This window comes from Ostrea edulis, chromosome 1 (genome assembly GCF_947568905.1).
Source record: "Ostrea edulis chromosome 1, xbOstEdul1.1, whole genome shotgun sequence".
Lineage (NCBI taxonomy): Eukaryota > Metazoa > Mollusca > Bivalvia > Ostreida > Ostreidae > Ostrea > Ostrea edulis.
Genome location: NC_079164.1, coordinates 109,791,063 through 109,808,875, shown reverse-complemented (window position 1 = coordinate 109,808,875; position 17,813 = coordinate 109,791,063). Strand labels below are relative to the sequence as shown.

The window sequence follows — 17,813 nt, the reverse complement described above, 5'->3', positions numbered from 1 at the left end:
ACACTTCCACAAGCTTAGAAACCTATTTTGTGTATCTACAGAAAACAGCCCTCAAAGTAATGCCAAAATCTAAGAACCTAGTTACAGTGTTTTCAACACTTCTAAATTCGATCAACTCAAGCTATAAAGAAATGAAGACTGGAAGGTGTTAGGCAATTGAGGAACCAGCAAAGAACTTCTGCTTTACAGCTTTTACAACACATGGTGTATTCTTAGGGGGCACTTGATCTTTGCCAGCAGTCTTCAAAAAATGTGCCAAAAACCTAAGTCATTATGTACAGAAATTACTCTTTGCTTCATTGCCTCAACTCCAAGTCAATTATGAAAATTGCTGTTATTTTGAAGATGGCAAAATCATTACTTGAAATAATTACATTTCATTTAAAATTCCTGCGGCTGTTGAAATGTGTTTAATTGTGACAATGTACTTCATGACGTATCATTACATTTTGCCATTTGTGGGAAAAAAACTTTTTAAGATGTGCAAGTTGGCCTCAATGTCGGAAAATCATTATAAACACATAAAAACCTAGCCTCGGGCTCTTTGAAATTCATGGTTTGAAATAAATGTTTAAAATAATTTTAAAAATAAAACATTTCATATTGTCCCAAAGAGAATAAATTGATGAATTGATGAAGAACAATTTTTTTTTGGATGAATTCACATTTGAAAAGCATATCTAGAAATGACAAGAAACCAGGAACAACTTGTATCTAATTTCAAAAAATAATCAAAGTTGTTATTTATCATTTTTCCAAAAAAAATTTACAGGTAAAAAATATATACTAACCGCAGATCTATGCATTCTTAGGTTGTGGCAATGCCGAATTAATCAGAACAATATTGTGTCGATACGCACGCCAAGAACTCGCCTAATCAAGTCCCTTTAACACAGGTTTGTTTGAGGAAAGAAAGTTTTCTTTGTTATTCTAAGATTTGCACAAACATGGCATACGCAATGCCAGGTAATTTTACCTGCATTTCAACCAATGTCTACTGAGAAAATTTTACAGGTGTACCTTAGTAAGCTATGTACCAAAATAAGACTCAAATACCTAGCATGCCGGCCCCTTTAACTCGCAGCTCAAGTGTCTTTATCATTCCAACAAAGCATGATTCTCTACCCAAGAGATGCAATATTACTGCACGTAATATTTAGGCAGGTGCTCTCTAGTGAGATAATTATATGTTTTGCTGTAACACTTTATTTTCATTTGATTAAACAGTTTGCATAGAGAATGAAGGCCGCTATATTTTAAGTAATCATTGCTTCAACTATGGAATGACCTTAGGGGTTTGAAAATAAAAACACCATTTAGTAATCAGCAAAGGTTGAAATGGAAAAAGATGATGATGGTAATATTCAGGATGAGACCTAAGAAGACATTACACAAATGCTTACTGTTATTCAAGTCCCCCCGGCGAGACGAAAAGCAGAACAGCAGGCTAAACACAACATAGGAACCCTATATAATATTGCCTAAACTTACCTCTGTCATAGAGCCAAAAAGAAAACTGTGTTCATACACAATTAATGGATGGAAAAACTTCTCCAAACACGTTTATCAAACTTCCCAATAAAGCATTGGCACAGGTACGGCCAGGTAGAAAACTTCCAGTTATCTCAGCACCACTATGATTAAGCCGTCAATCAAGCGTACATTTCACTGTCAGTCGTAAAACACATCTCCTGGTGATGTATAGGCTTGTAATTTGTTTGGATACCTAGAAAGAAAATGGATGACTATTACTGAATTTTCAAGACCTTGATGAAAGGGCACATTATTCGTTAAAGTGTCCCCAGAAAAACAAATTGATATCTAAAGATAAGGCATGTCTTATTCTAAGTTCTTGAAACCATGATTGAGTTTGATCTACATACAAAATCTTATATTCCGTCAAAAATGTATTTAATATAACTGTTCCATATTTGTACATAGTTTTCAACTGAAATCTATTATTTTCTACTATATTTTATATTATGATTTTCTCCAGCTTCATTTCAATACTTTCACTTCTAGTACAAACAAAGCATAGGAAATCAAAACTCTGTAAAAGAAAATTAATATTACAAGAACAAAAATAAATATAGCTTGGCCAGGAAAGCCCTATACCACTCATATATCAAATGCTGAGTAAACACAGTTTCATAACACAGATATAGAACTTGCATACTTAAATGTCATTAAAATAAAACATGACATTTCTTTTTTTTAAATATTATCTGCTTTGGGGAAAGATTAAACAAGTTAATAAAAATGAATTTCTTCCAAGAAACTTCACTAAGAAAACTATTACTGCAAGTAACTACCATATCTTTGTCAGGATACTTTGATAGCCAAAACAACATCACACTTGAGTCTTGGACTGGTCTCAGAAGCGATGATTTGAGAAAACGTGCTCACCTTTCATAATACAACTCCTGGAATTTTACCTCATCACATACCTGGGTTCAAACAATTGGGACTAGGGTCCAACTTTTAGAAGAAACCTGAGCAGTACTGAACTTAATGTGGCATCTGCTGGGATCCACCCGGTTTCTTTTTGAAGTACTAATGCTTCATCTCACCACAAAGGCCTAACGAACCTGAAGGATAGAAAATAAAACATCAACAGAAAATTAAAAACAAAAGCCTAGGCACGTCTCTGTCAAAATGACAAATGGACACAATGGAATTGTTACAGATAAGAAAGGAATACACTCTGATAACACTAAAGATACCAAGATCCTGGCAACACCCATCTTCAGCAGATATCTGTTTACATTTTTCCACAGAACAAAAAATGCCAGGAAAATGGGCATACCACCGGAATACTCCGAGACATCTTTAAGAGATTATTTTTACTCTCTTTCATCCTGTGTATGCAGTTATGGTCATGTTAACCCTGCTTTGACACAAGATGGACACCTTATTCCTGCAGGAAGCAATTATTCAGAATTATAATCAATGAAGGAGGGCCCTGCTGCATATGACTAGCTGTGTTGAAGGATGAGGCATATGAATTGAAGATCAAAATATCTTATTTATCATTTCGATATTTATTTTGTAAAATTATGCATCACATCAAATAAACTAATTTTGCATGTTTTAATGGCCACTTAAATCTTTCAAAGAAATGGTTGAAGAGAAAGTTTAACATTTTAAAACTGCATTTTGCAATTCTTGGGTTTCAGTAATTTCCCTGGGTTACATTACCATATAACCATACTTATCAGTCAACTAACAACATTACTTTAAGAGGTCAAGCAGAAAGGTTACAAAACGTTCCCTAAACAAATAACCCCCCCCCCCTCTCCTGAAAAAAAGAAAGATGTAACAATGTTCAAACCCATTTTTGACAGGAGCTAAAGATGACACCTGTGTGAGCTGTTAATATCATCCGAAGGTGTGAAACACAAATGTTACAAAAAACGGACACCACCTGTGATAACCCACTGCCAACTAAACTGAAGTTTGTCCTCTTTCTGCTACTTTCAAAGTATAATTAATCATTGGGTGTTAATTGATGTAATGTTTGTTTACAGATTATTCTACTGGTTTTGGCTCGAGTCCATAAATGTCACTGTCACATTGAAAGCTTGCATTCCTAAATAATACAACATTGCTATCTTAAGCTAATTCGACTGACATAGAAGATAGCAGAGGTATAATGAAAACAAACAACTTTCCCTCCATTTCAAGAGTTTTATTGTAACAAGTGGCACTCGGTGTTCTTCATCATACTAGAATCTACTAACAATGCTCAATCTAAAGTCCTAACATGATAAGCAGATGTGAAATAATGGCCATTGTTTCACAGGAACCAATTAACCATACTCTGAGAGCAAGCCAAGTTGGTTCCCCTACCTGCCCAATACTTTTATTTACCATTTGTCCCAGCTTATACACTTTCTTCTTTCCTCTTCAAAACAGATACAATTTCATTATGGATGAACAGAATGGGCATGAAATGGGAAACTGCATAAAAATCACAACCAAAATGACTTACATTAGAGAAAGATCATCTTTCTTGAACTTTTTCAACTGTATTGATAATTGCAATTTCATTTTTATAAATATATATATAAAGATACAGTAGACCATAAATTCCCCCATTCATCAAAGTGATCTCGCAAAAACGCCCAAATATGTTTAAATATGGTGACACGACAGAAGTGGTAGAATTTATAGCATAGACAGACACAAAACACAGAGTGCCATCTACCGCCTCTCAAATTCACTGACTGTATTTACAACAGCAGTTTATCAATAAAAATAAATTCAAATTCTCAGTTCACCTCATCAAATTTCTCTTGAGGAGATAATAGCTTTTAGCTAAGCTTATTTGCTCACATAAAAGGCCTAATAAAACTTATAATAAAATTTCCGTAAATCACCCGAGACTTTACTGTACAATAGCATTAATAAAGATTCCATACTATGATAAATGCAGTCAAGGCCAAAACAGACAGATTTAATAAGAATAAGACCACTGAAGGCTTTTCATGTCTCACATTTTTGTAGATTATGTGTCTCCATCTGAAATATAAAATGGGGCAATAATATTTTAAAAATAATGAGATTTTTTAAAATGATTAATTGGTATGTATTAATCAATAATTCAGAAAAAGGCTGAATCATTTAAATCTGAGAAGAAATGAAGGTCTAGAGAAATTTTTTCTTACATTCATAAATTTTAATGTACTACATCATATACATTTGCAACCTGACCTGAAAAAGCTAAAACACAATAGCATTAATGGGATAAGGTAAGTCAAGGTTCAAAATATTTCCGCACAAAAAAATGGATTCTTTTGAAATTTCCACATACCATGGTACATTTGTACCAATTGCAATAGCTTTTAACAAAATATAAGACATATACATGTATAGAAATAGATAGATAGATACATACATACATAGATATATACATGTATATATACTCCTTACTATTATACATGTATATATACTCTTTACTATTAAATGCAGCATGTTGTACATATACATGTATATATACTCTTTACTATTAAATGCAGCATGTTGTACATATACATGTATATATACTCTTTACTATTAAATGCAGCATGTTGTACATATACATGTATATATACTCTTTACTATTAAATGCAGCATGTTGTACATATACATGTATATATACTCTTTACTATTAAATGCAGCATGTTGTACATTAAAATATAAGATATATACATGTATATATACTCTTTACTATTATACATGTATATATACTCTTTACTATTATACATGTATATATACTCCTTACTATTATACATGTATATATACTCTTTACTATTAAAATATAAGATATATACATGTATATATACTCTTTACTATTAAATGCAGCATGTATACATGTATATATACTCCTTACTATTATACATGTATATATACTCTTTACTATTAAAATATAAGATATATACATGTATATATACTCTTTACTATTAAATGCAGCATGTATACATGTATATATACTCCTTACTATTATACATGTATATATACTCTTTACTATTAAAATATAAGATATATACATGTATATATACTCTTTACTATTAAATGCAGCATGTATACATGTATATATACTCCTTACTATTATACATGTATATATACTCTTTACTATTAAAATATAAGATATATACATGTATATATACTCTTTACTATTAAATGCAGCATGTATACATGTATATATACTCCTTACTATTATACATGTATATATACTCTTTACTATTAAAATATAAGATATATACATGTATATATACTCTTTACTATTAAATGCAGCATGTATACATGTATATATACTCCTTACTATTATACATGTATATATACTCTTTACTATTAAATGCAGCATGTATACATGTATATATACTCCTTACTATTATACATGTATATATACTCCTTACTATTATACATGTATATATACTCCTTACTATTATACATGTATATATACTCTTTACTATTATACATGTATATATACTCTTTACTATTATACATGTATATATACTCTTTACTATTATACATGTATATATACTCTTTACTATTAAAATATAAGATATATACATGTATATATACTCTTTACTATTAAATGCAGCATGTATACATGTATATATACTCTTTACTATTAAATGCAGCATGTATACATGTATATATACTCTTTACTATTAAAATATAAGATATATACATGTATATATACTCTTTACTATTAAATGCAGCATGTATACATGTATATGTACTCCTTACTATTATACATGTATATATACTCTTTACTATTAAATGCAGCATGTTGTACATTAAAATATAAGATATATACATGTATATATACTCTTTACTATTAAATGCAGCATGTTGTACATTAAAATATAAGATATATACATGTATATATACTCTTTACTATTAAATGCAGCATGTTGTACATTCCACCTTTCAGAAATTCAAACCGCCAGCGCATCTGAAATATTTGACATGCCAATCACAAGAAGTTATATGTGTACCATGTATTAGATGCACTCAACCTTTATAAATTTTACTCCATTCTTTGATTTTATCAACTGAAACACACGACACAACACTAAAATTACCTTCAACTATTCACAAAAGATAATCTTATCTCAAGGCAAGAGACAAAAAATGGGTGGCATTCCCAATTTAGAAATATGACATGGATTTCTTTGTTCTTACTAGAATTCCAGCATGCAATATACCATGTTATGAAATTTCTACTCCTCCGTACCTATTCATAGACTTTAGTATCAAAGATCATGAGCAATTCTATATACATAACATGTCAACATCATCTCAAGGAAGTCGTTCCAGTTTTGAAATTGATGTGCACGCGCACAGCCTAAAATCCCATCATACACTGTATGTATAGCTATGACCTCTAGTTTGGGCCAGCATGCATGCACTACACTGTATGTATAGCTATGACCTCTAGTTATAGCTATGACCTCTAGTTTGGGCCAGCATGCACGCACTTTTATTTTATACAAAATCACTAAATACATGTAATACTAAGATATAAACTATTTTTACAACTTTGTAACATATTTAATTCACGATGACGCATTTATTCTATTATTCCTGCTATATCATTGGCATCATCTGATACATACCACCTGTTTTTAATACATAATTAATGTTTATTCCTCCATCACTTTTGTTGCTTTTGGCAATAGTTGAGAAGAATCAAAGAGCTGCACAAACATCTTGGCAGCGCTTCTACCACAATAACTTGTCATAAGCTAAATGGCTAATCCCTTTTGTAATGTACTTCTACCTAATCTATTAACAGATTCATTAAGAACAGAGAAATTGTGGAAATCCTCTTCAGTTTTTTGTATTTTCATTCTGTTACTGTACGCACACAACTTTTTTAGAAACACAAAGTTACTATCTTAACCCCCCCCCCTAGCATGAAGACAATTGGTCAATTCCAACTACACCTTACCTATCTGTGAACATAGTGTTTGTCACTAATTTACTGTGTACATCACAATAATGAAAATACAGACATATCAAAAAGCAAACTTGACACCCCCCCCCTCCCTTAATTGATTTCCTAGTTAAAGTTAGGAAAAACACACAATAATAGAAATTATTTCCTGAATTTTATCCAAATATGCACACACACATATACTGTCTTCAAAGAAATAAGTAAAGAGATCTGCAATTATTTGTTTCAATAATGGTCTCCTCTTTTTAATTAAATGCATCAGTTTTCTTTTATACAAACTTAAAAAACTTTAAAATTTGCAAATTAAAATCACTAGCAAGACTTCTCCCTAAATATACATATTTTGGAACATTTATGTTTTTCAATTTTATTGTCTTGTTGCAGGCCTGTTTAGTCTCCATGAATATTTCATAGGAGAAAAAAAAAACTTTAAATGAATGCAAACAGACAAAGGGATTATAGTCCTAAAGCACAAATCAATATCATTTACAGAATTTCAGCAATTCTTCAAAAGAATTTGACCTGGTATTTGGTGAGGCATCGTAAATTGATTTTAAAAAGGTTCTGTAATTTTGCTGTAGCGGCTAGACACACTAAAACGATGACATGGCATTACATGAAAAAAAATCACCTGGTCTGTTGTCTAACAGGCAAATCTAACATTTTCTTGTGAAAACGGATACATTTGTGACAGGATGTTGTCGAGTAGAAACACAAGTGACTTTCCCAATCGCTCCCTTAGGATTATGGGGCATGCATAGAAATATTTGTTTTCCATTGGGACAAAGCATTTTTCACATTCCTTTACTCCCTATGGTTACACCATGTCCATTGATGTTTTTGAATAACATGTAGCAAAAGAATAAGCCTTTCATAGCATCAAAGAGAGGACCCTGACAAAACGAACATATTTTTTTTCTCTAATTTACTTGTGTACTTTTAAATATCATTAAACTGTAATAACAAGTTGATTTCACCTAACATTGATAGATTGTGTTACAATGTAGTTTAAAGACTTCTCAAAACACTATAGAGTTCTTAAAAGTCAATAAAATGGCCACACAAATGAAACATACAAAACCACCCATATCTTTTCGGAGATGTCTTTTTTGCTTCAGTGATTTTTATTTTTGCTGATACATTGTAACAAATTCTTATTTTTAAAGTACTGTATTTATGTATTTCATTAATTTTGTCCTACTCAAAAATTAAGTTCATACGTGTAGAATTTATGTCTCGCTAAATAAGCCATCAAAAATCAGAAATGAACATCACTTTAAAGTGACTATGAAAAGTATGCCAAAATTGCATCAATCATGAAAATATGACAAATTTTGACACAAACTTTTTCGAGATTATGATGTATGATTTTGCAGGTCAGTATGGGATCATTATAAAAGTTTGACTCATACCCTCATTAAACAGAAATATTGGTCCTTTAAAACTTGTGGATGACAAAAAGGACATTAATAACATGGCTGGAAAAAATTACAAAATAATTTGATTAAATTGTTGTTCCATGTGGCTAGTGTACGGCGATTCATTTCATTAATTTGGACACTTTGGTTCCTCGCAAAATCATTCTGATAAATGCAGTGGCCACATATATTGAATGGCATATTTTCGATCATCATCATAATGCTTACTTCACTGATGTGTTACATGAAATAACTATTTGCTTTATAATATAAATCATGCAACATTCATATCCTTGTAGATATTTACACATATATTTGATATAAAGGACAACAATCAAACATACAAAACTATACACAGTAACACCACATGCACTAAAAGCAAACAATCAAGCACCACATGCAATTGAAAAGTAAACAAATGCCTTTATTTCATATTCTAAATATTTAAGCCATAATACCTAAGGAGTAAAACAATCTGAACTTGTTACAAACTCTACTTCCTCTTTGATCTAGCTATGTACACTTATCATTATATCTAATTAAATAACAGTACAGAACTCTGACATCATAATTACGGGTGACAGCCTGTATAAATATGAATTGCCATACATATCAAAAACAGTCATTTTGTCACTTCTACACAGAGTTTAAAACATGGGTGCATGCACATACATGACATTTTCTACATGAAAATAATTGACCACTTTAAAACTTAATAAACATATTTCACTTTAATCAACAGTATAAAAACAGAATCAATATTTTCACAATTATTCTAGAATAATTCTCATCCATTCCTACACACTTGATCTGAACACGATGATGTTTGTTTGTTGTTTAAACAACACATCCTCACCTTACATAGATAGGGTATCCACCTGGCTGTCTACTTAGGGACCTGTTGACAGGACACCAGGTAAGACAGGGTGAATTTCTTTACAATGTACATCTCACTCAAATTATCAAAGACTGACTTTCCAAACAATTCTCTTTTAGATTAATGATACAATTAAAATTCAAAGCATTTTAATGTTTTGTAATAAAAACTGACCATTCAGATCCAGAACACAAATTTTCAGATTGATGATGCAAAATAACATAAAAGTTTGGTTCCCCCAAAAAATTGTTCATAAGGTGAAGTATGCGGATTAATGGCATCCGGATTACTGAGGCCCCACTGTATAAAGTTTATTGTTTCTTTTAGACAGAGGGTGTTCATTTTTGTATGTCGGTCCTAGAGGGGCCACATTATGGTGCACAGTGTCTGTAAGCACTTTGTGGGTAAGATTAAAATAGAACTTAAATGGCTAGAATAATCTAACATGATGCACATGTTCCCAATGATTAGTGGAAGAAGAGTTAAAGGCCAATTGTTTTTCAAGGTCTGTTCATCCATCAAGTTGAACACCTTATGCTAATATAATCAAACCTACATGTTTCTCCTTGGTGATTATTGTTAATTCTCAACGTCAAAGGTCACACTCCCATGGATAATCATGAAGGAAAAACAGTACTAATAAGGCTTTGATCATCAAACTTTGTGTATGTTCCTCATGGTGTTATTGCCAAGTATGTTTTAATATTTTAATCGTTACAATTTCTTCTCCATTTCTTTATCAGAGTGAAACCGGTCTTCAATTTGACATGAAAAAAATGAACAAATAATTAAGCCATATTAGAACTACAGGGCTCGAAATTAGCAAAAAATACTCACAAAATGCGAGTACATTTGACAAATAGCGAGTACAAATAGTGGACACTCGAAAATCTTAGCGAGTGGGTGATTTAGAATTCATGATTGTATCTGTTTTATACGGTGATGCGCTATTGGCTTTTCTTAAACTTGCATTCAGAATCAAACAAACGCTTACATGAACGACCGATTTCAACAACCGTTGTTTCTATCCAGATTTTTCATTTATGATTTTTTAAGAATCTCGGAGTCAAACAAATACTTTAGAGGTCGGACAGACAAGTGTCACAAGTCCTGTTCACTTATAAGGATGATTAAATTGAATTCCAAGTATGAGGTTTTTGTTATTCATTTATCTAAAAAAAAATCTGAGTCTATGTTTTACCAAGTCTTCCGGTAGTCATTTTTATCAGAATGACCTACATTGTATCTACATTAATTTATTGTCTTATTGATGTCGGGTTGTAGTGATGACACGAGTGCACTCCTCGGCGCGTAGACGATTATCAACAAAGTCCATGGGACTTGTGAACGTGTTGCTTATAAACCACGAGTCCGGGATTCGCTTTGAAAAATCACTATTGACACCCCTGATGTGGCATGAAATTGGAAGACTTTGGATTTAGACAGGTCTGTGGTAAACAGGTTGTGGATTAGAGGTGCGATGGTCAAGAGACCTAAACATTGAGCCACATGACTTACGTAATTTGTCCAAACGATGCCTGTTGACCCACTAGGCTCAATAATGATGGGGGAAATCATTGATTTAAAAAAAAATATTATGAAAAAAGAGCACTGCTTAATTATTTTTATTTTAGCTTGTAGGTTTTCATTTTAGCCTGTGGATTTTGACCCCTGAACTAACATTTCATCGATACTGTCCGATATGAGAGAAATTGTTGAAGAACACTGTCAGAGCAATTTTTTTATGAGCATAAGGGTTATTCTGATGTAATTTTTTTCTTTAATCACTACTGCATTATATTTGAATATCTGAAAATATTGGACAAGCATATATATATATATAATATATATATATATTCAATAAATTCTCTTTTCTTGGTATCGGGGTAGAATAAAGTAAAAAAATAAAATCCAATACTCAAACTTTTATCTATAGCGCTTTCGCCCTGCGGGCTCGTCAGTAGATTTTTAAACAATGTAAACAAGTTCCATTATGACGTCATCCTCGTGACGTTATGTCGGCAACGTTAAACATAATACAGTCATGATTGTGACGTCAGAACATTATACAATGTTAATGTTAGGCACTTTTGAAAATACAGACATATTTAAAACAGAAGACATTCTACGTAAAATGTACATGTTAAATAACATGAAGTAAAAATATTAACATTTAATGTACAGGAATTCAGAGGTGCTTAAAACTTTTAGACTGAACTGTTTTAAATATGTCTGTAGTTTTAAAAGTGCCTAACATTAACATTGTATAATGTTCTGACGTCACAATCATGACTGTACTATGTTTAACGTTGCCGACATAACGTCACGAGGATGACGTCATAATGGAACTTGTTTACATTGTTTAAAAATCTACTGACAAGCCCGCAGGGCGAAAGCGCTATAGATAAAAGTTTGAGTATTGGATTTTACTTTTTGACTATATATATATATATATATATATATATATATATATATAAAAGCACTTAAGTTCCAACAACACCTGATACCTCAAAGTGTCGGGTCCACGACATGGATACAAGGTCAAATACAAAAAGTTTGTATATATATATATATATATATATATATAATGCAGTGTGTGAATCCTCTATTATTCATTGATATTTTTTTTAGCATTATATGTACATACATGTATGTATTCATACTAAGAACAGAATGTAATTTAATTTTTTGACCCATTCAAGCAGCTAGTAATCATGTACACATATTTTCACCTGTTTGTAATAGATACATGTAAGTCACACATGCACATTATCAATCTTGATATGCCCACTGTGCTTTAAACAGTACCAATATATACACTAATCCGATATTAGACTTATCAAAGAGATAGGCGTTTCATATACTGCTTTATTTTACTGGTAATAATGTGAAATGATTCTCTAAGAATACGGACAATCATTGTAATTCAAATTATTGAAATAATGTGCGTTATATACACCTAATAATTCTTTGTATTAATTGAAATGTATGCCTACAAAAAAATATTATGATTGCCGACTACAACTGTTACAAAGTTTGGGTCCTCCCACCCATCATCTGTTATTTTTACATTAAATACATTATATATATATATCTATATATATATCCAAATTGTGTTTATATATATATATATATAAAATAAAGCACAAACAAACAATTATAACACCCAACCTTACGTTTACCCCTAGGATCTAAACGATACATGTGATAATTAATTAATTAATATATAAAGCACTAAATAATCACAACTAGGTACTGAAAATTTTCGCCCCAGCCCGGGGTTGAACCAGCGACGTACGGCACCCACCGCCTAGCAAGATTGTCAAACCAGTGCGTAAGTCCACTCGGCCACAATGACTTCCCTAGGCGGTGGGTGCCGTACGTCGCTGGTTCGACCCCGGGCTGGGGCGAAAATTTTCAGTACCTAGTTGTGATTATTTAGTGCTTTATATATATATATATATATATATATATATATATATACATATATACACATGTTCGACATTACGTATTAAACTTACAGCATAGGAATATTGGTTTTATACAAACAATTACAAATTGACGTATTTGCATTTATAGCATATCTAACATTTCCAACTGTTTTCTCAGTTTTGATGTGTTTAATTTTCCCATAGACTAGGTGTAATTAAATTTCTCTTTCATGAATTTATTACACCATAACACTGTATGATATACACAATTATTTACACATAAAAACACACTTCATCGTTTAACAAATTCATGTAAGCGAGGAAGGAGGATTTAGTAAATCATAACAGCATAAACTAACAAAGACAAACATGGAAATAACTTACAAAGACCCAAAACAAGAACACCATTCATTGTTACCGTTAGGCCTAGATATCAAATCTAAATAAATTTTATGACAAAGAATTCGAACTTTCACTACTGCTTGATACATGAGACAATGTTTCTGAAAAAATAGTTTACAGTTTACTCAAGTTATTATGATCCAATATTCATTTTACCTGTAGTCAGGTAGTGGGTAGCGTCACAAGCGGGCTGAAATCTCTGAACTGTAGTGTTTTGAGTGGTCACATGGTAAGGGCAATAACTCGTACCAAAATTATTGGTAGCCCTAATCACCTACAATTTTAAGAGATTGTCTTTCTCTGACGATTAGGCATAGAATTTTTTTTTTAATTTTCATCCCCCCCCCCCCCCCCGGTTGTTGTAGGCCGAATTCAATATGTTATTATTATTTTTTGTTTAGTTTTTTATAAACCTTTAAAAATATAATAAAATGTATTTCTCTTCATTATTCTTGAATTATCAGCCCAGCATGGGCAGGATGGGTCTCATCACTCTGCTAATGATAATAACTAGGCTTAGTGATAAAATTTTATCGCGCATTGTTTTAAAATATCAGCGAGGAACGTGTACTTTTCTAGTCGATTCTAAAAATAGTCCCGATCACATGATCAACAACAACAAAACTCGTGTACAGGATGTGTTGATACTAGATACTGCAGTAACATTGTGCAAGAATGTCTCGAGATGAACTGATCTGGGACCACACAGGGGAAGATTTAGACGACCCTCTGATAGGCAGCTACGAGGGCGAGGAAGCAATACTGAGATCTAGGTATGAAATATACTCAACAGCTCAATATGCTGGGGATGTCATTACATCTTTACATAACTCTCATGTAAGTGATGGTAGTTTTTTGCAGCTGTTACGTTTCAATTGAATAGGATCAATGCACAATGCATGTAGTGTTTTTAGAAAAGTTATCAGTAACCTGCAATGTTTCGCTTTGTATACTTTAATTTATAGGAATAACTGGATTTTGTCGACTGACCCAGCAAAGGGAAACAATTTAAGTTTTCAGACAGTGTACTTCTGTAATAATTACAGAGTTTTGACACAATCTGCATATACTCTAAATCTATACACAAGTTTGCTCCGATTGTGTCGAAACCCTGTGTTCTGTAATACATAGGAAAGGAGAGGTCGATACCCACACTCCGTATAGCCCCAATTTTTAACTACTACATTTTCCTCCCGCCTTAAATTAAATTGTGCTCACCCTCGAAGATACACAACCCAGATTCTTTTGCCCCAGGCAGGACTTTCACCTGAAGTTCAGATGTGGTCAACGGCACCAAATGTGATATATAGAAAAGGAGAAGCCTTATAGCTGGACCGGGAATCGAACCCGGGACCCCTGTATATAACAAGTCGGGTGCTTCAACCACTGAGCTACCCTGACTGGCTGATATCCATGATACGTTTAGCCCTAACTTAACTATACACTTGTGGTGCTTAAGACAAATAATTTTTTTAAGAAGTAATACTTGATGTCTACAAGTAATTGCATTTTCAGAATTGTGTGCAGCTACAGGTGAACATGCAAGGTCATAAAGTACAGGGCACAAATACAGCCCATCGTCAGAACACACACTTAGGTTTTCTCTCCGTTAAACTGTGGAATGCAATTTAACGGAGAGAAAACCCGTGGGTTCCGATGAAATATAGCCTATCTACCAGAAAAGTAATGGGTCATTTTATCATAAAACCTATATTATATAGGTTATAGATTATTCGAACTAGAGATTGAGGTCAATGTTCGATTCTGCATGGAGAACCCTAATGGGATATTCAGGCACATTGAAATCTGCATGTCTCATTCCGGGAGTTACATGTAGCCTTATTGTGTTTTTCAACTTTTTTCTTCAAGAAGATTCATTGGAAGCATTTTTATTACTAGTTATCCTGTAATTTAAAAAGAGTTTGTTGCCCTTCAAAAACAATGCAAAATTTCCTCTTAGCCGGCAGCTTACTAATCTCAGCAAGATTCGTCAAGGCTGGGTATTTGGACTGACGCTTCTTTGGAACAGGTGTCAGTCCACATATCCAGCCTCGACGAATCTCACTAAGACTGGCATTTTACATACATTATGCCGTGTCAATAGAGTAAATTCAGCACATTCGCAACAAGACATTGAATAAAGCAATCATGAGATCAAGATTTTTAAAATGCATGCCTTCCATTAAAATAAAATCTACAACTGCTGAAAGTGAATCATTCTGACAGAGAAGGAGAAAATTTGATACAATTGGCCATTAGGCCAAGTAAAATTAATTAGTAGATTATCATTCCCGCCCGCCCCTCGAAAATCGCCCCGCCCTGATTTTTTTTATTTTTCAAAATTACGATTTCCGGATATTTTTATATCCGGTCCGGTATTGTAAACGTACTTTGTTTCACTTTGCCTTTTAGAAACCCAAATACACATGTAATTATGATTTATAAAGCCTTTTCTCAATGAGAGAAGGCATTTTCGAGGTCAAGAATACCATGGTGAAAAATAAAAAATAAAATCCTCCCACCCGCCCCATTTTTTTGTGAAGTTTGAATGATAATCTACTAATTAATTTTACTTGGCCTTACATACAAAATCTAAAATTTGTTAGTAAGAGCTCTTTTATTTAGGAGGTGCATTTAGTGGAACTTTGAAGGCCTAAGTGGGACAGAGTGGACCTACTGTCATTGAGGAAGATAAGATGTGTTAAAACCGGCTTCTCTTTAAATATGTAAATATAGGAAATTAATGCAATATAATATTTAAAAAAATGTTTTAATTGCTAAAGCGAATACAACAATAAAAACTATGTCATATTGTGCAAGAAAGTATTTGATTATTCACAAATACTTATCACCTACTTAGGTTTTTTTTTCATTCGAATTTGGGTGATGAAACTGTGTGTGAGAAACTTACTGAGCACATTCACTTATGCAGTGATCAGTATTTGTCCCACTCCTGCATGTAAACAAACTGTAAGTGTTTCGTGTCTTACTATGTACGAGCATTCTCCAAAGGGAAATAACTCGGGTGATGGACGTATCTCGAAACCAGCGTATTGGCATTCTGTCCACTCAATATTAAACTTGTAGGTAATTTTGGCTGTTTATTAGTGTTTTCCTCAGCCGTTTCTTTATTGGCAATTAGCTGACTGCAATCTGAAACCCTGGGTGAGTGTATATCATACTGTCACAGAAAAGAAAGAAATCAATGAAAACCAAACTGTAATTCGAACCTAGTCCTCTGAATATTTAAATCAAGTGCTCTTGGCTCCACCTACTGAAAGATATCTGGCCACTGAGATCAAGTCCTTTTGACCACCACAATTTACCCCATCCATGTGGATCAATGTGTACCCTTAAAAGACTCACACTGCAGAAATTAGTTCCCCTGGAAGAGCTAGCACTTATCAGTGAGAACACCAACTTTAAAAGGAAAGGAAGAAATGCAACATGTCAGACTGGGAGAAGAGCTTTGGGAGGACTGCCATATTTTCTACATTTCTTTTTATTTGTTGTCCAACCTGCCCCTAGAACTGACAGGTAAAATCCTGCCAGGGGAGAGGCTGGTTGTCATCAAGGTTGAAGCCCTATCAGGAAGGAGTGTGCTGGTGAGCCAGTTTAATTGTTGAGGACCTGTCTAACCGACACGCATGTATGATGTTGTTTTCTCACATGTGATGTTATTTGATTGTGACGTCATATATTTTCTATGATTTACGTTCCACGGTGAAGATTTACGTTACATGGTGAAGTAAAATTATTTTGCATTGTTTTCGTTAAATATTAATGTAGTATAGCTTTCTGGTGGACAACCTTGGGTTTTTTAGTTTACACTTACAGTGTAAACCATTTTTGGCTATGCTCTTTCTGTCTATCTAATTAGTTTTTGCATCGAAGTTCAAATGAAGATTTTGATAATTTAGAATTTTCTCAAAGCTCCTAAATTTATGCACTAAACTGAAGGTAAAATGTGAGAAAAATAAGCCTAATTCCTTCATTATTTGCTCGTGTGGGATAGGGTGCACCTCTGGAACAAGATTCGCTGGCTAGAACTTGGCAAAGCCTCATCCTAGACTGCGAATCTTGTCCCCTCAGTGGAATTTCCCTATCCCACACTCATACTAATGAAGGATTCTATTAATCACTGAGATGGATATTGTCTCCCAGACAGGCCTCATCTCAGGGTACAGCTGGATTTATACTCTGTGTTTGTGTGTGTACCTGACTTCCACATGTGGTAT

General features: G+C 33.0%; 2 protein-coding genes across 7 annotated transcripts in view; one reads left to right on the top strand and one right to left on the bottom strand.

Moving 5' to 3' along the window:
- Positions 1 to 13,781, bottom strand: part of LOC125665664 (uncharacterized) — a 37,119-nt gene extending 23,338 nt beyond the window's left edge. For 2 of the 6 annotated variants that reach the window (XM_048898441.2, XM_056153280.1), the window contains exons 1-3: positions 13,732 to 13,781; positions 2,448 to 2,588; positions 1,492 to 1,726 (exon numbers count right to left, since the gene is read on the bottom strand). The gene's annotated coding sequence lies outside the window, so the exon portion shown is untranslated. Of the gene's footprint in view, positions 1 to 791; positions 977 to 1,491; positions 1,727 to 2,447; positions 2,613 to 13,731 lie in introns of those variants that run through there. The other 4 variants (XM_048898436.2, XM_048898512.2, XM_048898481.2 and 1 more) reach the window with 4 other exon arrangements.
- A 277-nt stretch (positions 13,782 to 14,058) lies between these two features.
- Positions 14,059 to 17,813, top strand: part of LOC125665757 (uncharacterized) — a 19,176-nt gene continuing 15,421 nt past the window's right edge. Inside the window, exon 1 of the mRNA XM_048898582.2 lies at positions 14,059 to 14,348. Within this exon, the coding sequence (XP_048754539.1) occupies positions 14,251 to 14,348 (98 nt within the window). The 5' untranslated portion in view covers positions 14,059 to 14,250. The remainder of the gene's footprint in view (positions 14,349 to 17,813) is intronic.